The sequence below is a fragment of the Culex quinquefasciatus genome, chromosome 2 (genome assembly GCF_015732765.1).
Source record: "Culex quinquefasciatus strain JHB chromosome 2, VPISU_Cqui_1.0_pri_paternal, whole genome shotgun sequence".
NCBI classification, from domain to species: domain Eukaryota; kingdom Metazoa; phylum Arthropoda; class Insecta; order Diptera; family Culicidae; genus Culex; species Culex quinquefasciatus.
Genome location: NC_051862.1, coordinates 128,114,750 through 128,133,981, shown reverse-complemented (window position 1 = coordinate 128,133,981; position 19,232 = coordinate 128,114,750). Strand labels below are relative to the sequence as shown.

The 19,232-nt window shown below is 44.6% G+C and overlaps 5 protein-coding genes and 1 pseudogene across 6 annotated transcripts; 3 read left to right on the top strand and 3 right to left on the bottom strand.

Moving 5' to 3' along the window:
* The first annotated feature begins 1,292 nt into the window (after positions 1–1,292).
* On the top strand, positions 1,293–2,653 carry LOC6054712. The gene is made up of 3 exons (XM_038250792.1): positions 1,293–1,321; positions 1,389–1,714; positions 1,971–2,653. Exons 1-3 carry the CDS (start codon positions 1,293–1,295, stop codon positions 2,513–2,515), a joined length of 900 nt encoding a protein of 299 aa, XP_038106720.1. The 3' UTR covers positions 2,516–2,653.
* Positions 2,643–4,600, bottom strand: LOC6043668 (annotated as a pseudogene).
* An 800-nt stretch (positions 4,601–5,400) lies between these two features.
* LOC6042247 (DNA polymerase delta subunit 2) lies at positions 5,401–11,088 on the bottom strand. 2 transcript variants are annotated; one of them, XM_038255190.1, is made up of 4 exons: positions 10,808–11,088; positions 10,474–10,746; positions 10,304–10,312; positions 5,401–6,350 (listed from the first exon to the last, which is right to left on the bottom strand). In XM_038255190.1, the coding sequence occupies exons 1-4, from the start codon at positions 11,004–11,006 to the stop codon at positions 5,455–5,457; spliced, it is 1,377 nt and encodes a 458-aa protein (XP_038111118.1). In that variant the 5' UTR covers positions 11,007–11,088; the 3' UTR covers positions 5,401–5,454. The 2 variants fall into 2 exon arrangements, with proteins under 2 accessions (XP_038111118.1, XP_001851385.2); XM_001851333.2 differs by lacking the exon at positions 10,304–10,312 and having other exon boundaries at positions 10,808–11,087.
* Positions 11,061–12,208, top strand: LOC6035840 (probable ATP-dependent RNA helicase Dbp73D). The gene is made up of 3 exons (XM_038250791.1): positions 11,061–11,124; positions 11,540–11,771; positions 11,829–12,208. The coding sequence occupies exons 1-3, from the start codon at positions 11,061–11,063 to the stop codon at positions 11,950–11,952; spliced, it is 420 nt and encodes a 139-aa protein (XP_038106719.1). The 3' UTR covers positions 11,953–12,208.
* A 1,860-nt stretch (positions 12,209–14,068) lies between these two features.
* Positions 14,069–14,911, top strand: LOC6042249 (protein D3). The gene has a single exon (XM_001851335.2). It carries the CDS (start codon positions 14,147–14,149, stop codon positions 14,783–14,785), a length of 639 nt encoding a protein of 212 aa, XP_001851387.2. The 5' UTR covers positions 14,069–14,146; the 3' UTR covers positions 14,786–14,911.
* A 620-nt stretch (positions 14,912–15,531) lies between these two features.
* LOC6042250 (actin-related protein 2/3 complex subunit 1A-B) lies at positions 15,532–17,257 on the bottom strand. Its single transcript, XM_038256917.1, has 3 exons — positions 17,110–17,257; positions 16,873–17,050; positions 15,532–16,809 (listed from the first exon to the last, which is right to left on the bottom strand). Exons 2-3 carry the CDS (start codon positions 16,943–16,945, stop codon positions 15,761–15,763), a joined length of 1,122 nt encoding a protein of 373 aa, XP_038112845.1. The 5' UTR covers positions 16,946–17,050; positions 17,110–17,257; the 3' UTR covers positions 15,532–15,760.
* Positions 17,258–19,232: the final 1,975 nt, after the last annotated feature.

The window sequence follows — 19,232 nt, the reverse complement described above, 5'->3', positions numbered from 1 at the left end:
ATTTATGTTACACATGACCAGTACGACAAAGAACGGGACCATCCACAAACCACGTGGAAATCCCAACCCAATAAAGTCCAGACTCGATTATCCGAAGCCTTAGCAGGACTAAAAAAACTTAATGAATACACAAAAAGCTGTAATTCGGATTCTTTCAGCCAGCATATCCAGACTTTTTTTTTATTAGGTCCTATAAACATATGAAAGACAATAGCTTATAGGTCCTTTCAAAAAAAACTCTAGATATGTATGTCTCCAATAGAGCACCCGTCGCGCAGTTTTTGACAGTTTGCTCCATAAGAAATACATTGTTGAAAAAAGCAAAAACCCTCGATGGCGGGTGCTCCATTGCAATTAAATCACAATTAGAGAAATATGAGAAGTATGCATTGTAAATAAATGTGAGTAAAATTTATTTTATATTTTATTTGCAAAATATTATGCATCGGTGGTCCCCTCGTTATTTTTCGTTCAGCCTAGTTAGCGAGCAGCATTCGGTGACTGGGCTACGTTCTCAGCCCAGTTACCGAACATGTACTGTATAATTCTTTAAAGAATTGAAGTGAACTAATTCTAGAGTAAATTTTCAAAAGGTCCTATCTGCAAAATCCTCATTCTGAGAAATTTCACGTTGAAGTTTTGTGGAACATTTTTAAATCCCATTTAAACACGGTTGAGTTTTTTTCAATTCTAAAAACGCCCAAATGGACCTAGCATGATGCTTTTTAAGTGTATTTAACAGGAATAATCAAAAGTCTAGTTTGAACTGATTTCTGAAGAAATTTGTTTCATACGACCTATTAGTGCACATAGGACACGTTTTATAGGTCAAATTTTGCACATAGGACTTAACACATTGGACCAAACTCGTGTAGTATTGCACATTGGACTTTTCAAGATTAAATTTAAATCCTGATTTAAAAATAACAACTTTTTTCAAATAAATATGATCACCCAATCCTCACGCAACGTGTAGGTAACAGCTGATTGATAGCATGAAATGTTTCAATGCTTCCAGTGCGAAAGAGAGAAACCGTTAGGACAGAAAAACAACCAATCAGCGCTCTCGTTTGCATCTGTCAGATAGGTGCTGACAAATCAACCTATACGACAATGTAAACATTCTTTGCCTGGGTGCGGATAGAACTTTTAATATTGTTCAAGCTTTTGAATGTTTTTTTAGATTATTTTCCAATGTGGGGCTAGATTCTTGTTGCAGAGTGATAAATTAGAGTTCAGGTGCTGGCCGGATCGAGAAGACGAGCTGGGGACTGCAGGAGTGTAAAAAGAAAATGAGCAAGCAACCACTTGGCTGTCGCTGGTAAGTTGAATTTGTTGGATTGCGTGATTCGAGTTAATTAGGAATTTTGGTTTTAGGTGTCCTGAAGGCGGTTCGCTGTGGCAGTCCAGTGGGTAGAGACTCTGGATGGAAGTTGCATCAGTAGTAAGAAGGACAAGCACCGGTCGAATGGCGAGTGGTACGAGAATAAAGGCCGGAATCGCGATCCGCGATCCAGGGAAAAGGACCGTCATCGGTACAAGCACAGATCTTCGTCGGGTAAATCGTCGAGTTCGCTGTCCTCGAAGCATCACCGTAAGGAACGCCACCGAAAGCTGTCCCACTCTTCGTCGTCCTCGGATCGGTATCCGCACAGTGGAGCAGTTAGCAGGCGAGAATCGATCGCGAGTGTTACGGAGGACTGTCTGCGGCATCGTAAGCGTTCCAGCTCCGGTGGTTCCGCCCGAAGAAGATTAAGTGTTAAGTTTGACCAACATTTTTTTTGCCAAATTTGGTATTGTTAGTTTAAAAAGATGTAAAAAATTTTTTTCGGTAGTTACTAAATATAACAGAAAAAGAAACAGATTTGGGAACATAGAATCAATAATTATTGAGAAAGGATTTATTGAGGAGCGATTTGCGAACGGGAAGGTTCCCTTGAATGATTCCTTGACCCTTAATCTGGACCAAGGTCACACGCTCTCCTGCCGATACCTGATCAACCCGTCGACCTCCAGCGAGTTCATGTACAAGGTCCAACGTCAGCGCAAGATTTGGTGGATGCGGTACGTGTGCGATCCGGGCCGGTTCTTCATTTCGGACCTCGAGGAAGACCTGGGGGACTTTCGAATCAAGGTGGGCCGAACCAGCAGTAAAAGGATTCGGCCCAGTATGCTGCGGCTGCGTCAGTGCGTCGAAGTGGCCACGCTGCAGATCGTGCTGGATGCGTTTGAAAGTGGCGGCGATGCAAGCGTGAGGGTTCACCGCAAGCTGACGCCGTTCAAGTGTGGCATCGTGTGTCTTTCCGACAGTAAGTACTGCGTTCTTGTTTCTGATTTGAGTTGTAACTGTCTTTCTCGCCCCGCCCTGTTGCCGGAGTTGCGTGACCAGGCCAAACACCTGTGCAACGTGCTGCGCAAAGCGAACCTTCCCGTGCTCGACTGCTCCGAGCGTAACGGCGGTCGTTCCCTGGCCAAACAGCTGCACCACCTCGACTCGATAGCCGTCCCGTACTGAATGCTGCTGCGCGACCAGTGTCTCCAGAATGGCCTCTTTCAGCTGCGGTCCCGCGACACCACCCTCAGCGAAACGATTCACATCTCGGATTTACCGCAATATTTATTGAAAATAGTAACAAGTTGAGTTTAATAAATACAAACACACGCAAGCGCAAGCTTAGAAGAAATCGCACAGGTATTGTCTCACGTTAAAGCCGACCATCTTGCCGATGTGCACGATAAAGTTCATTCGTACGGTGCACTGAAGTCGCGCGTTGCCGTCCATGATGGTTCCCTCGCCGGAGGCAAAGTTCAGGAACTTGAGATGAATAAGCGTTGAGATTTGCGCCAGCAAGTTGCACGTCAGGCCGACCTTCTTCTCCAGAATGGCGTAAAAGATGGCCAACAGCCGGTCGATGGTGAACGCCTTCGGTCCCAGCTGGGTGGCCATCTTCTTCGACACCTTGGCCTTTGCGTTGACCGACTGGAGGCGCTTCTTCTGCTTGTCGCGATATTTCATAAACCGTCGTTTGTTCTCCTTGGCGGCGTTGTGACTCGCGAGGTACGCCGCTATCAGCAGGAACTTGGCGTAGAAGGGCAGTTCCAGGTTTTGCGCCAGCCGCTTCATCGTTTGCATCTACTCGACGGATTCCGAAGAAGTCTGGCCGTCGACGGTGATGGGACGTAGCATCTCCTGGTTGACGTTCCCCATGCGCATGAAGATTGTCCCGAGGGCAAGTTTCATGGTTTTAGAAATATTCCGCCAAAGCCGGGTCACGTCGTCCGCGGCAATCGTCCCGTCCAGCACCGGTTCAGTATCACAAATCGCCTATGTTCAAATTCCTCATTCTGGCGCTTCTTCTGCTTGTCGCGATATTTCATAAACCGTCGTTTGTTCTCCTTGGCGGCGTTGTGACTCGCGAGGTACGCCGCAATCAGCAGGAACTTGACGTAGAAGGGCAGTTCCAGGGTTTGCGCCAGCCGCTTCATCGTTTGCATCTTCTCGACGGATTCCGAAGAAGTCTGGCCGTCGACGGTGATGGGACGTAGCAACTCCTGGTTGACGTTCTCCATGCGCATGTAGATTGTCCCGAGGGCAAGTTTCATGGTCATGGTTTTCGTCCCGCCCAGCACCGGTTCGCAGTACTTGTGGAAGCACTCGAGCGCAACCAGCTGCAGCTCCTTCAAGTCGCGACACACCTTGAAGAACACGTTCAGGAAGATGTTGAGGTAGTTTTCGTAGAAATCGGGCGTCAGCATCTCCACAATCTTCAGATGCTTATCAATTTCCTCCTCCGACAAGTTGGCATGCTTGTAAGACCTAAAAAGTACAACCAATCAGTATCACAAATCGCCCTAAAACATCCAAAATAACCCTTACTCCAACTCAATCCTTAATTGCTCCCGCACCGCCTCGAAATCGTTCATCATAATCACCAAAATGTCCTTCTTGCTGTACTCGGCCACAAACAGCTTCACTACCGGCGCGAGCCCCGTCCTGACAAAGTACTTTTCAAACGGCAAATCCGACACGAGCAGCACGCACTGGCACGCACACGTTCAGCCCGGTCACCTTCGGCAGTCGCAGCAACATTGGCAGCACGTTGTGGTCCATGTCGCGCACCCGGTCGGCGTTCTCCAGCACGACGATGTAGCTTCGCGAGGGCGACAGTCGCGCCAGCTGGGCCACAACGTCCTTCATGGAGTCGACGCTGGACAGCGAGGCGTACCCGTTGGCCGCGCACGGGACGTGACCGATCAGCCGGTTCAGGATGGCCTTCGGCGAATCCTCGTCCCGACGGCGTCCTTTCGCACGTTGCCGTCCAATCCCGGGCGCCACACATCTGGAATGAAAATTTCAAAATCAATCAAAAATTATTTGATGTTTGAATTGAAGGTTTCAATCCGCTACCACTGCTGTATTTTAACAGAAAAACTTACCTGTACTTTAGTTATTCAGCCTACAACAACATTCTAGCACTACTATTAGGTTTTACGCCGACTCGTTTTGGAGGTTAGAAAGGAGTGCACTGTTTACATGGACTTAGCACAGTTCGATGCGATTGTCGATTTTGTTCGGGGAAATTCGTCGACAATCGACGAAGACCATGTAAACAGTGCACACGAGCTGTCAAATGACGTCACGGCGTAAAACCTAATGGCAAATAATCTTTAAAAAACATCAAAAAACTAGAAAAGTACGAAAAGTCCTATCCGGACCCAAGCAAAGATTGTTTACATTGTCGTGTAAGTTAATTTGCAAGCACCTATCTGACAGATGCTGACGAGTTCTCTGATTGGTCGATTTGTTCTCCCAACGGTTTCTCTCTCGCGCGCTGGAAGCATTGAAACATTTCATGCTCTCAATCAGCTGTTGCCTACACGTTGCGCGAGGATTAGGCGAACATGAAGATTGCAAAATATTTTTATTGTAGGGTTTCATAAAAAACGATTTATAAATATTTTTAAATAAGCAAAATAAACATGAACATAGGTCATTTTGATATGAGCGTATATGCATCATGATTATTAAATTATATAAATGGCACATAGGTCGATTTGCTACGGTTCTATGTGCACGTTTGACTCGAATGCACATAGAACTCCCAAGTGGTAAAACGACCTATATTTATTCGGTGCGAATTTTTTTTAGAGTGGTTTTAGGTTGTTTTATATTTTATCAATAACTTTAAAAATAAAAGGCTTTGAAGAAATTGGATCAGCGGTGAGTGTAGTTTCCAGCTTGCAGAATGTTATGCAATAAATAACTCAGTTTGTTTACTTTTGTCGCATAGGACCTTTTGAAAATTTACTCTAGAATTATTCAATTAAGTGCCTGTGATTACATGGGAGCACGTTTTTCAGGAAATGCTTGTTTCTCTCATAAATAAGAATACTCAAACATACATAATTATTAATACAACATTTATTAATCGCAAATCACCCCCAGTAACTTCCTCACTCCTCCCCGTCCTCAAACTCATTCACCGCGAAGCAAACCGGCTGACAGTCCAGCGTCCGCAGATTCACTACCGCAATGGTTTGCGTATCGGCAAACGAAGGAACGCAAACCAGTCGCGTTCGCTGTCCCTCTGGTCCTTCCCACAGTTTCGTCCCAAACTCGGCAACGTTTCCTGCAAAGTACACGTGAGGACACTCGGCGACGATGAACGGATCTTGCTGGTAGTACGGATAGCAGGGCAGCGTGTCGGGCGCAGTGGGAGCTAGGTGACTCCAGATGAGAGTGCCCTCGAGTGCTTCGAGGGGGGATTCGATTTTGGAGTAGCGGGCAATGTCGTGCACGTTCTGGCCGGAAGTTCCCACGATTGAGCGGCCGGCCATTTCGAATGCGTACGGATTTGGTACGCCTCGGAAGCTCTGGAATGGGATTGAGCGTGGGAACATACACTGGTGCATCGGTTGTTGAGGAAGCATGTGGTTTGAGGGATCGAATTCTCCCGGCATTAGATCGACATTAACGGACTGGGCCAGGTTGTGCACGAACGAGTCCACCGATTTGACGGCGTTGAGCAGATCTGTAGAATCGTTGGCGGGGCGGTTGTGGAGCGAGCTTTTCGGTTTGGATGACGCCTTGATTGAGTTGCCGGCGATGATGACGCGAACCACGCTAGACGCTTCCCAATCGCGGGACTGGCCGAACCCTTCCAGGTTTCCGAACAGCCACTGCTGCAGGAGCTCCATCGAGAGCGACATGTCGTTGGGGGAGCTCTGATTCAGTCCGGATATGAGGACGATTAGCGGGGAGCTCTCCAGCAATTTGAGCGGCTTTTGGGGACCGGCTTCGTAGAACAGGTATTCTTCGACGTGAAAGCGACCGTCACCGTCTTCGTAGCCTGTGCGAGGAAGTTAGAAAAGATGGTTAGTTTTTGTTAAACATACACAATTTTCCCGTTAATTAACTGTGGTGCTGTCCATATTTACAGTGCTTCTTCCTTGAAAAATGACTTAGTCTAGAATGTTTAAAATCATTATCAGGTTGGACTAAGTTACAAACAACAAGATGATTATAATATGTTTTTAATTTGGATTTCCAATTTGATTTGTAAAACGTTGTTTAAATTTTAAATAATTTTGAGTTTTCCAAACAAAAGTGTAAAAATGTGTTAAAATGGTTAAATAAACGAACATACACTGAAAATACGCCACCCTTTTTTTCCAAGTGCCCAAACACTTGAATGATTCAATTAAGTCGCATCTTAGATCTAATTTGTTTGTGTTTCAATTTCAATCCAATCCGTTATTAAATTCAAGTGTTTTGGCGATTGACTTTTTGGTATTTTTTGACTCCTTATTTTCATTCGGGTGGCTCAAATTTTTCAAGTGTTTTGCTCATGAATTTGCCCCACTGTGTTGAACTATTCAAAGTGATGAGGAAAACACTTGAAATTGATCTTGTTTTGATTTGAAATGCAGTTTCGCGACAGCTTCGTGAGACTTTGCTTTATTTCCTCATTTGAAAGTTTCGGCGGTCCGGTGTGTTCGTTTTTCGCAGACCGCGTGAGTTCGCTGCCGCCATGTTCCAGTCCAGTAAATTGCCTGCCCGGTTTGTGACCGCGAAGATGAGCATCGCCAGAAGGCTGCGTCCTCGGGCTCGGGCTCGGGCTCCGTATGGCCACCGGAAGGGCTTGGTCTTCTGGACAGAAGCCAATTTTTGTGATGAAATTCCTTCCCGGACCCATTTGGTGAGTGGGGAGATAATTTTTTTGGTGGGATTTTGTTTTGATTTTTGGATTTATTTCGTATAATTCACAGGAAGGATGCGAAAGAGCTGCAGGTGCCGTACCAGGAAGCGGTGCCAGTGAGAAGATTCGTATGCATTTAACTCAGGGGCAAAGCTATGCGTCATTCGGATGGTCAAGGCAAAGTTTGAGTCGATGGAACCACTGCGGTTCCGCATCAACAAGAAGATTCTCCAGGGGCCTCCATCTCCGCCGGCACCGGTGCTTCTCTCGCCGAGGAACCTCCCAGGAAGCAGTGGTGGCGAACAAACCGAACCTGACCAGAAGGACGATCGTGAAAGGCAGGGGGTTGCCACAGAAAAAGAAAAAAAAATACAACTTTTTACCAAGTTGTTAGAAAATAAAAGCAGCCAAAAAAATGTCATTGTGCAACATCTTCTTTATTTACAAAAAATCGAAATCCATTTATATTACATGCAAACATGCATTGATTATAGATAGAAAAGCCATTTATAACCAATAAATATAATATAGTATTTCATGTGACGCAACACGTCAAATTCATGTGTTTTGCTATTGAAATGACAGTATCTTTTGGTGCCCAAAATTCAAGTGTTTTGCGATTGATATTTGAGTGCTCTGTACAGCAGGGTCAGATCATGTGTAGAACACTTCGATAAGCTGTGGGATTTTTGCTCAGTGTACACTGAACAAAACTTACACAGCTCAACGAAGTGTTCTACACATGATCTGGCCCTGCTGTACAGAGCACTCAAAAATCAATCGCAAAACACTTGAATTTTGGGCACCTAAAGATGCTGTCAATTCAATAGCACAACACTTGGATTTGATGTGTTGTGTCACATGAAAACTACATTATATCTATTGTTTTTAAATCATTTTCCTTCTATAATCAATGCATGTATGTAATAAGTGGATTTCGGTTTGTTAAAAAAGAAGAAGTTGCGTCATGAAATAATTTGACAGCTTTTATTTTCAACTTTGCTTGTCAAAAATTGATTTTTTCGTTGTTGAATTGTCTCTTCTTCCGGCTTTCAGGATCGTCCTCCTAGTCAGGTTGTTCGCCACCACCGCTTGCTGCAGAGATGGTGGCCCCGGGGAATCTTCTGGTTGCCCCTGATTCTCACCGCTCCTTGTCCTCACCGACACCGATTCTCCAGCGCCCGGCGAGTGTTTTCCTTAATTCCATCAAACGCATCAACTGCAGCTCAATCGAATCCTTCCTGCAACTTAATCAAAATAAATCCAAAATCAAAACAAAACCCCACTTAAAAATCTTTCTCCACACTCACCAAGTGGGTACATATCCTGAAAAGCACCTCTATCGCCAAAGTTGGCCTCTTTCCGGGTGGAGACCGAGCCCTTCCTTTGGCCATACGGATCCTGAGTCCGAGGACACAGCCTTGTGGCGATGCTCGTCTTTGCGGCTACAAACCGGGCAGGCAATTTACTGGACAGGAACATGGCGGCAGCGAACTCACGCGGTCATTCGGGCCTGCGAAAAACGAACACACCGGCGGACCGCCAAAACACAAATGAAGAAACGAAGCAAAGTCTGACGAAGCTGTCACGAAACTGCAATTCAAATCAAAACGAGATCAATTTCAAGTGTTTTCTCATCGCTTTGAACAGTTCAGCACAGTGGGGCAAATTCATGAGCTAAACACTTGAAAGTTTGAGCCACCCAAGTGAAAATAAGGTGTCAAAAAATACCAAAAAGTCAATCGCTAAAACACATGAATTTGATAATGGATTGGATTGAAATTCAAACACAAATAAATTAGATCTAAGATGTGGCTTTATTGAATCATTCAAGTGTTTGGGCACTTGAATAAAACGTGTGGCGTATTTTCAGTGTAAGTGAAGTTGGTGTTGTTTGCTTGGGATGCTTCTTACACTGAAAATACGCCACACGTTTTATTCAAGTGCCCAAACACTTGAATGATTCAATAAAGCCACATCTTAGATCTAATTTATTTGTGTTTGAATTTCAATCCAATCCATTATCAAATTCATGTGTTTTAGCGATTGACTTTTTGGTATTTTTTGACACCTTATTTTCACTTGGGTGGCTCAAACTTTTCAAGTGTTTAGCTCATGAATTTGCCCCACTATGCTGAACTGTTCAAAGCGATGAGAAAAACACTTGAAATTGATCTCGTTTTGATTTGAATTGCAGTTTCGTGACAGCTTCGTCAGACTTTGCTTCGTTTCTTCATTTGTGTTTTGGCGGTCCGCCGGTGTGTTCGTTTTTCGCAGGCCCGAATGACCGCGTGAGTTCGCTGCCGCCATGTTCCTGTCCAGTAAATTGCCTGCCCGGTTTGTAGCCGCAAAGACGAGCATCGCCACAAGGCTGTGTCCTCGGACTCAGGATCCGTATGGCCAAAGGAAGGGCTCGGTCTCCCGGACCCGGAAAGAGGCCAACTTTGGCGATAGAGGTGCTTTTCAGGATATGTACCCACTTGGTGAGTGTGGAGAAAGATTTTTAAGTGGGGTTTTGTTTTGATTTTGGATTTATTTTGATTAAGTTGCAGGAAGGATTCGATTGAGCTGCAGTTGATGCGTTTGATGGAATTAAGGAAAACACTCGCCGGGCGCTGGAGAATCGGTGTCGGTGAGGACAAGGAGCGGTGAGAATCAGGGGCAACCAGAAGATTCCCCGGGGCCACCATCTCTGCAGCAAGCGGTGGTGGCGAACAACCTGACTAGGAGGACGATCCTGAAAGCCGGAAGAAGAGACAATTCAACAACGAAAAAATCAATTTTTGACAAGCAAAGTTGAAAATAAAAGCTGTCAAATTAATTTCATGACGCAACTTCTTCTTTTTTAACAAACCGAAATCCACTTCTATTACATACAAACATGCATTGATTATAGAAGGAAAAATGATTTAAAAACAATAGATATAATGTAGTTTTTCATGTGACACAACACATCAAATCCAAGTGTTGTGCTATTGAATTGACAGCATCTTTAGGTGCCCAAAATTCAAGTGTTTTGCGATTGATTTTTGAGTGCTCTGTACAGCAGGGCCAGATCATGTGTAGAACACTTCGTTGAGCTGTGTAAGTTTTGTTCAGTGTACTGTCTTTTCCTGAGTTTTCAAGTTTTCATGATTCAAGACAAAGATTTTTCGTAATGTTTCGAGCATGCATAACAGGGAAAAGAAAACAATTAATTCGGTAAACTGTTCTCTTTAGCTTTCGCTCTAGTCATATCCTAAAGGGGATTTCAAACTAGTCCGAAAGGCCTTACCTCGCACGGCGCAAACAACCCCCGTCACCACAGAGTGCACGTCCAGCTTGCCAAATAGTCGAATCCGCTGCAAAGCGTCCTCCAGGATCAGAATGTCCGCATCGTCGGTGTAGTGCGACCGCGGTGGCTGCGGCGCTAGCTGATTCTCCTCGGAAATCTCCCTTAAGATGCTCGGCTTCAGCTCCTGGTGCTTGAACAACGTCCCGATGAGCACGCACTGCTCCGGATTGTCCTCCTTCAGGTCGGCCAGCTGTTTGACGGGATACTTGGAACCTTGAAAGCATTCACTGATAAAACTCCACCCCCTTAAAAAAGACCTGAAGCCTGGACTCACCCCACTTTTGCTCAACCCGGACTTTCATGAGGCGGACCATCTCTTCCAGCCGGCTCGCGTAGATGTGGGCAAACTGTTTAAAGTCCTTCGTCTTGAAGTGGAACTTGTCCGAGCGATACTGGTACGGCACCTGCAGCCGCTTGAACTCGCCGCCCTCCGGTTTGGCTCGGGTAAAGTTTTTGTCCTCCGGAAACAGCATGATGAAGCAAACGGAACTCTGCGATTCGGGAGATCTGAATCTGGACTGCGTGAAATGCTTGAAATAAACAACAAACAGCTGTCAATGTGCGGGGCGAACCGGGCGAACGCGCCTAATGGTACGTTCGTTTGAAGAGCCGGTGCGGCACTGAGTGTCGCACTCGCCGGTGTCAGTTTTGGTTCAATCGAACGTCATTTGTCAGTGCACTCAGCCAAAATATCTATTAAAATTCATATGGCGTACCTTATAAACTGTGAAAAGTTAATCGTTTTTGAATTCCATAAGTTTAAATTATGACTATACAAAATCTTATTCAATTTATATGGTGGGCTTATGGCATCCAATAATATTATTTATGTGAAAATGTCATATGCCCAACCTTATGAACCAGAAAGTAGTATGGCGGACAACATTAAACAAGTGAAGGAGCGGCCTTCAACAGATTCCAGGTTTTTATCAATTTTTTTAGTTTTTGCGTATTGTTTTGATATAAATTTGTTTCACAGGTTAGGTAAACGTTTTCTCTGCCGCAGCTGCCCAAAAACTATGCCTCGTTTCGTTGTATTGGCTCGATCTGGTCATTGCCCAAAACTCCAAAACAACAAACGGCAGCAGCGACTACTCGATCGACGGCTCGCATCGGTTGTCGTTTGTGCTGCATAAAATTTTCGGCACCGTGCTGGTCATCGAGGAGTGGTCATCTTCGTTGAGTCTTCAGGCAAGGATGAGCGTGCTGTGTCGGTTCGCGTTGAGAAAGGTCAATGGGTGAGTTGTTTTGAAATTTTTTTCAATATGAACGATGTAAGCAACTTCCTCTTCCAGCATCATCTGTACGGACACATTGGGTTGCAGTATTGACGACATCGACGTGGTAATCTCGTACGAAATCGACCAGATCGGGCGAACGAGTCGTGCCGGAAACCGGGTACCTTCATCACGATGCTGATCGACTAGAAGCAAAAGAAGTTCCAGTTGACCCTGGTCGAGGCCGGCAGGCAGCAGCTGTAGCCGATCGAAATCCATTCGAAAGCCGAGGAGGAATACGCCGTGATGTACTCGGCAGTGCTGATTGACCTGTGCGAAGGGTGCGAAGCCCTGGATCTGGAAAAGCAAACGATCAAGAAGATTCGCAGCGAAATGTTGATCGCTAGCATGACCAAGGTGAACCTGCTTAGCAAGCTGAAGGATCGCGTCGCCATTGATCCGGCCCTTCCAGCGAAATGATCAAAGTGATACTTTTTCTGCCAATGACATATTAATGTAATTTTGGTGAAATAATTAAATATATTTATATGTGCATGTGCAATCATCAATTTAGTTTTAATTTAAACAACAACAAAAAAATCACATTCAAAAGATAACTATATAAAAACCCAATACTTAGTGTTTATCATATTCATAAGTTTTTCTTATGAAAGCAAAAATCGCTTATACATCAAATGTGCATCAAATTCATATGATTTGCTTATGGAAAGTAAATCATTCAAAGATCCAATAAAATCTATAAGGTTCGCTTATGGAAAAAAACTATATGGCATCCTTATGGCTGATATATCTTTTTTTGGCTGAGTGTGCGCGTGGAACTCGCATGAAACTGAAAAAATATCGAGTGCGGCACTAGAGTTTCAGTTCCAAGATGGCGGCGAAACTCGTGCGGAACTAGCGCGAGTTTCTTCAAAGAAACACTTTGACAGCTCTGAGTGCGGCACTCAGTGTGGCACTAGCCATCAAACGAACGTACCATAAAAATAAGCACGACGCCAGTTTGAAAGCTTTTGTGGCAGGGTTGCCAAAGTTACTGCGATGTTTTTTTGTTTTTTTTTTTATTTTGACGGTAACATTTCAAAAGGCATCATGTACATTTTGACACTTTCTGGGTTATTGCATATTCTGAAAGTACTCCTAATAAGCTACCTCTCCACCAAAAATGAGCAAAAGTTACTTCAGTAAAGTCTGTTTAATCATGATTTTGAATAAAGTAACATAAACAAAATCTCTGCCATCAGCAGTCCCTGTTTATATAGCCCTGTCAACCTGTCAAACAAAAGACTAAATCCAGAGTTTTTTTTTAAAAGGACCAATAAACTATTGTCTTTCATATGTTTATAGGACCTAATAAAAAAAACTCTAGAAATGAACCTCGTGACAAAAAAAAGCATCATGAAAAAAGCACCATGTACATTCGGCGAAGAAAAACGAATCATAACAAAGCGTCCCCCTCAATGAAATAATGTTTTATTGAATTTGGATGATCAAGTCGACGCCAACATTTCAAAAAGCATCATGTACAAACCATGCGTTTTGAGAAAAACGCATTTGATTGTTGAGCATCCATTTTCAATTCCCATTTTAATATAAAAGCAAAATAAGATGTTCTAATGATAACAAACGATGACAAACGTTGCTTTTATTGATACTTGATCATCCAAATTCAATAAAACATTATTTCCGTAATTTTATTTGAGAAAAACAAACATAACTTCTTTTGAAATCACCAACGTTTATATCACCCTGCTGTCATTGAGGGGGACGCTTTGTTATGATTCGTTTTTCTTCGCCGAATGTACATGGCGCTTTGTTCATGTTGCTTTTATTTCGTCACGAGGTTCATGTAGTCTTTTGTTTGACAGATTGACAGGGCTATATAAACAGAGACTGCTGATGGCAGAGATTTTGTTTATGTTACTTTATTTAAAATCATGATTAAACAGACTTTACTGAAGTCACTTTTGCTCATTTTTGGTGGAGAGGTAGCTTATTAGGAGTACTTTCAGAATATGCAATAACCCAGAAAGTGTCAAAATGTACATGATGCCTTTAAAAATGTCACCGTCGAAGTATCAATGAAAGCAACGTTATTCATCGTTTGTTATCATTAGAACATCTTATTTTGCTTTTATATTAAAAAGGGAATTGAAAATGGATGATCAACATTCAAAATTTGAATTTGCATTTAATGCGTTTTTCTCAAAACGCATGGTTTGTACATGATGCTTTTTGAAATGTTGGCGTTGATTTGTTAAGAGCGAGTCCCCCTCGCGTATCGCTGTAGTGGTAAAACATCGCACGCCCAAATCGCCAAACCGGCTCCGCGCTGCCCGGCCTAATCAGATCCATTTTGCATTTAGCCCCACACGACGATGTCAATAATTGGCCGGCTGCAATCGTGCTCGACGCTCGTCACCCGCTCGCTGCTCCCGCAAGTTTCGATCCGTTTGTTTGCTTCCGGCGTTGCCAAGGCCATGGAAAAGCACCAGGTTGTTCCGGACGTGATTCCGGTGGCCCCGGCCGAGCTGGCCAAGGTGAGTTACGCAAGCGGTGTCTCGGTCAACGAGGGGAACGAGCTAACCCCAACTCAGGTTAAGGAATCGCCGAAAGTGGAGTGGAACGCGGACGGTTCCGCGCTGTACACGCTGTGTATGACCGATCCGGACGCGCCCAGCCGGAAGGAACCGACGTACCGCGAGTGGCACCACTGGCTGGTGGGAAACATTCCGGGGGCGGACGTCGCGAAGGGAGAGACGCTTTCGGAGTATGTTGGATCTGGCCCGCCGGAGGGAACCGGACTGCATCGTTACGTGTTTCTGGTGTACAAGCAGAACGGCAAGTTGAGTTTCGACGAGCCACGGCTGACGAATCGTAGTGGAGATAACCGGGGTGGATTCTCCATTGCCAAGTTTGCCGAAAAGTACAAGCTGGGAAATCCCGTCGCGGGTAACTTTTACCAGGCCCAGTGGGACGATTATGTCCCCATCCTGTACAAGCAGCTGGGAGCGTAGGAGGGCGGGAGGAATCTGTTTCGATTCGTCGGAGATGCGGCTTTGAAAGCGAAATTTGGTTATCTGTTTTTGTAGAATGTGCTAGAAGCATTTAAAAATGAAAAATAAATTGGTATGATAATGTAATTGTTGTTGTTGTTTTATGTCCCCTCCTACAAATAGGTATTAGTGAAACTTCAAAAAATGGGGAGCTTGGAGTCCGCTAAGCCTGTAATTTGGCTAACTTCCCATTTACTTGTTCGTTATTCAATATTGCCTCAAATTGATGTCTCAAGAAATTGAACAATATTTTTTTTTCATGAAGTTTTTTTATTAGGTCCTTTTTGGTACTGGGACCTGGTTAGGACCGAGATTCAATATTTTTTGTCAATTTTCTTTTTAGTTTAAAGGTTATTTTTAATTATTGAGCGTAGTTCCACGTCAATAAATTTTCTTTGCAACCCCTTGCCCCCAGCCCCACACCATTTTCAAAAGCTTTTACGTTGCGATGTTCTTCAGAGTTGCCAGTCTGTTTTGGTCAACGCTAGAATAACATTTTTCTTCAATTCGCTGCAAAAAATCTGCAAGTTTCGATAAAAACTTTTCGACACGAGTTTCACATTGAACAGCGATTTAGAAAAGATTATAAAATAAAAAAAAACTTTAAAAAAAATTGTGCACACATTATTTTCAAATTTCCACGACAATTTAGCGAAAATCATTCAGGCTTTCTTTATAGTTCTACTCAAAGCGCAAACAACGCGCGATCCTTTCGTAGAATGTAAAATTGGAATTTATTAGTTGGCATTTTCTTGTGAGTAGGGAAATTGGCTTATCTAGAAAGGTGTTTGCACAATAAATCAAAACTGCTCTTAAAAAGAATGAAACAAATGCATCGCGAGCGGCACGGAACGAAACAAACAGAAACTAGACATACCAAGAGAGGAAAAACCTATGCGGCTGGCGGCAATACTGCATCGTTGTGCGTGTGCACGTTTAAATGCGTAGTCCCTGCATCGACCGGGTCAGCGTGTTAAGGTCCCAGATGACCAGCTGGCCGTCCAGACCGGACGAGCTGATTCGCTGGGCGCTGCCTTTGTTGCCGGCGTAAATGCACACGCTCGTGATGGCGTTCTGGTGGATCGACTCCAGGTTGGTGTCCGAGTTCTCGGTACGGGAATTGCGGTCCAGCGATTGGAAAATGCGCATCGCCGAGATGCCACCCTGCTCCTTCTTGGTGGATTGATCCAGCTTAGCCGCGAGCACAATCTTGCCTCCGTCCAGCGTGTAGATCAGTGGCACGCAGCTGTGGCCAGCCACCAGAATCGACTGCGGAGAGATCCACTCGCAGCACAGAAATGGAAGATACTCCGTCCGAATCTTAATCGCCACGTTTCCGCTGTTGGCCTCCGCAATGTTGATTCCACTGTCGTGGCCAACCCAGCAGATGCGATTTCCGTCCGCCGAGAAGCTCACGTTGTGAACCCAGCCGCCACCGCTGGTAGAGTTCTTGAACTCAGCCAACATCTGCCCGAGCGGTTTCTTCGGTCCCCACGGTGTTGGTTCCGGGTGCTGCTCGATATCCTTGATGAAAGCCGAAAACACCCGCACCTTGTAATCGGTCGAACCAGCGACCAGCAGCATATTGTTCGGATGCCAATCCAGCGAAGTCACCGTCGAACGGATCGGCTTCTTGATGTGCTTCGACACCCACCAATCGTTCTCCGACTCGAAGTAACACACGGAAATCAACCGCGCCCCGGAACCCACCGCAAACTTGTTCTCCAACGGAGACCAGCGGACGCACGTCGCAGCACGATTGATTCTCAACAGCACCAACGTCGGCTTCCACTTGCCATCGTCTCCCTGGGTCCAAACGTAAGCGTTCCGATCCACGGCACAGGTCACGATCCGGTTCGTGTTCGGCGCCCAGTCGATGCCCATCACGCGCAGGTCATGCTGGTTCAGCACGTCCCGCAGCTTCCACTCGGAACCCTCGCGCTTGTAGATGTGCACCTCGTTGTTGTTCGGCGAAATGGCAATCTCTGCAACGACGAAAAATCATTGAACTCCACACACAAAAACACAACCCATCAACAAAAACTTACGCGAACGGTCCTTGTTCCAGGCATGGCAGGTGATCGGGTTCAGCTGACCCCCAAAAGTGTGCCGCTCGCTCATGGTGACTAATCGGAATCGCCTCAAAAGATGGTCACACCCCACGCAAAACTGCTTCTTATCTTTCTGAGCTGGGCTGAGTTCACAACAGAGAGCTTCGGACGCAACCTGCGATTATAACCAAGATTAAAATTAAGTTCAATCGAGGGCACCCCGTGGCAACCTACCTGTTCCGGGATGCAATTTGGAGAAATTCGCGGACTCTGGGCCGTCTACGCGAATTTTTCACCTGGAGAAGGAGGACCACAAACGAGCCGTAAATGCCTGGCTGCAGCGACGATGATGGTTGATGAATGAAAATCGTGACGTTTTGGGTGTGGGGGTCGGATGCTGTCAGTGAGTCAACAGTGACAGAATTGTGCCCAGCGGGTGTGATCACTACACCGGCTTGCAGAAAAAAAACAAATTATTACGCCTTTCTTGAATGTTTAGAGTTTGGTGTATTGAGAGTACTCCCCAAAAAGATACGCGGCAAACCAGCCCTGAACTTGCCTGAGTTAAACTTTCTGTCAAGCTGCTGTGAAGAAAGAAAAGCAAGAAAAGGCCCTACTTGACAGTTCTTTTCAAGGGGATCATATTATTCGTGGCAAGATTATTTAACATTTTGCGGTTCTGGCTACTGTGCACAGTGCGGTCGTCTGTTCTGAACTGTAGGCGGCGGCGACTAAATCGCGCAGTTTCAAAAACCGCAAACGTTGTTCAAGTGTCCAACACTTCGGAAAAATGAAATCAACTCCAAAACGGAAGGCATCCGTTACATCGGATTCTAGCGATTCAGGAGATGAATAATCCCGGAAGGTAATAATAATACGATAAAGAGAACACAGCTGAAAATTAATTTCCCACTTTTGAAATTTTCAGCGTGGAAAGTGACCTGGAGGAGGATAAAGTCCTGTTTAGACTTGAAGCATCAGATCAGGAAAATAACTTCTCTTGCCAAAGTCCAGTGATAAATGTGAATCCTTGAAAATTGATTTAAACAGCGTCGAGGACATTTTAGTCCTGTTTGGGATCACTGCGTCTAGTTTGTTTTCACGGGCGCCATTTTCAAAGAAAATGAACGAATCGCATTCGAAGCCACGAGGAGCGAAAAGGACCAGGAATATGCAAATATAGACCATTTTATCACCTTTCATTGCAAATAAAACAAATAATCAACATGTTTACAATGGTTTCTATATTTCAAACATTAAACACACTTAAATCATTTTTTTGGGATAGACCTTTGCTTGGGTTGAACGACCCACCAGTTAAATAACTACACTTTCAAACAAACTTGTCGAAATGATGGCGAGTACCATCTAAAACCCACACGGAATTGACCCCTGGGTGGCACTGGGTACGGTTCAAATTAGCGCTGCCCTGGGCTGAACCGCAAGAACACTTTTTCCCTTTCTGTGATGTTGAAAACGCCATCCCGCTCGTAACGGTTGTTCCAGTTCGCGACAATTCTCAACAGCGGTACACTGTATCAATTGAGGCGTATTGCTTGAAAACGACAGTGCGAATCTCGGACATTTTGCCACTAAAATTTCAATAAATTTTATTTTGAAAACTCAACAATAACCAAAACTATAGAAAACTACCTACCGTATGTTGATAGAAAATAAACTGACATGAGCTAAAGAATGCACTGAAAGGCCTACTAAGGGGCCGTTGCGATATTCGCAGCTGCGGGATACACTCGCAGCAGAATGAAAATTTATCTATCCACCCGCAATAGTTAACCAATCGTAAAATGTTGCCTTGCCAAATTATTTTGATAGAAAGTGATCAGAAATGGTTTTCAATCGTATTTTTACCGTTGTAATAAGGCTTAAGGACCCCACACTCAAAATCAGAAGTACCCTTCAAAAAGGGTATACCTAAGGCTACCAACTGTACGGATTTTTTCCTTACCGTACGGATTTTCGACCCTCTTCGCGGATTTTTAACAGGCCAGAATTCCGTACAAATTCTTTTGCCTAATACGGATTTGTACGGAATTTTTACAGCTGTGTTTATTTTTTACATTATATTTTACAGCTTTGTTTTAATTGAAATATTTTGCTTTTGCTAGTAGGACATTTTGATTTAACTGTCAGTTTGATTTTAAAGGGATAACTTGTATAGTTTTCCTAGGGACCCTAAATTGCGAGACTGGTCGATGTGAATTTGACGTACCCAAACAGACACAAGTTTGACGTATCCAAACGAGCATTTGCCTTTACGCCCAGCAAAACTTGGCAGTGTTGGCAAGCACAAAACACACGTTGCCAGAAAGATTTAGCAAAGTCTGGCCAGTCTCCCT

Coding starts and splice junctions, on each gene's coding strand:
- LOC6054712 (XM_038250792.1), top strand. CDS start 1,293: ATGAGCAAGCAACCACTTGGCTGTCGCTG. Junction 1,322..1,388: donor CAACCACTTGGCTGTCGCTG/GTAAGTTGAATT, acceptor GGTGTCCTGAAG/GCGGTTCGCTGTGGCAGTCC. Junction 1,715..1,970: donor GGAGGACTGTCTGCGGCATC/GTAAGCGTTCCA, acceptor ATCTGGACCAAG/GTCACACGCTCTCCTGCCGA.
- LOC6042247 (XM_038255190.1), bottom strand. CDS start 11,006: ATGCTGTTTCCGGAGGACAAAAACTTTACCCGAGCCAAACCGGAGGGC. Junction 10,747..10,807: donor CCGGGTTGAGCAAAAGTGGG/GTGAGTCCAGGC, acceptor AATGCTTTCAAG/GTTCCAAGTATCCCGTCAAA.
- LOC6035840 (XM_038250791.1), top strand. CDS start 11,061: ATGCTTGAAATAAACAACAAACAGCTGTCAATGTGCGGGGCGAACCGG. Junction 11,125..11,539: donor CCGGGCGAACGCGCCTAATG/GTACGTTCGTTT, acceptor TCTCTGCCGCAG/CTGCCCAAAAACTATGCCTC. Junction 11,772..11,828: donor GCGTTGAGAAAGGTCAATGG/GTGAGTTGTTTT, acceptor TTCCTCTTCCAG/CATCATCTGTACGGACACAT.
- LOC6042249 (XM_001851335.2), top strand. CDS start 14,147: ATGTCAATAATTGGCCGGCTGCAATCGTGCTCGACGCTCGTCACCCGC.
- LOC6042250 (XM_038256917.1), bottom strand. CDS start 16,945: ATGAGCGAGCGGCACACTTTTGGGGGTCAGCTGAACCCGATCACCTGC. Junction 16,810..16,872: donor CTGGAACAAGGACCGTTCGC/GTAAGTTTTTGT, acceptor TCGTCGTTGCAG/AGATTGCCATTTCGCCGAAC.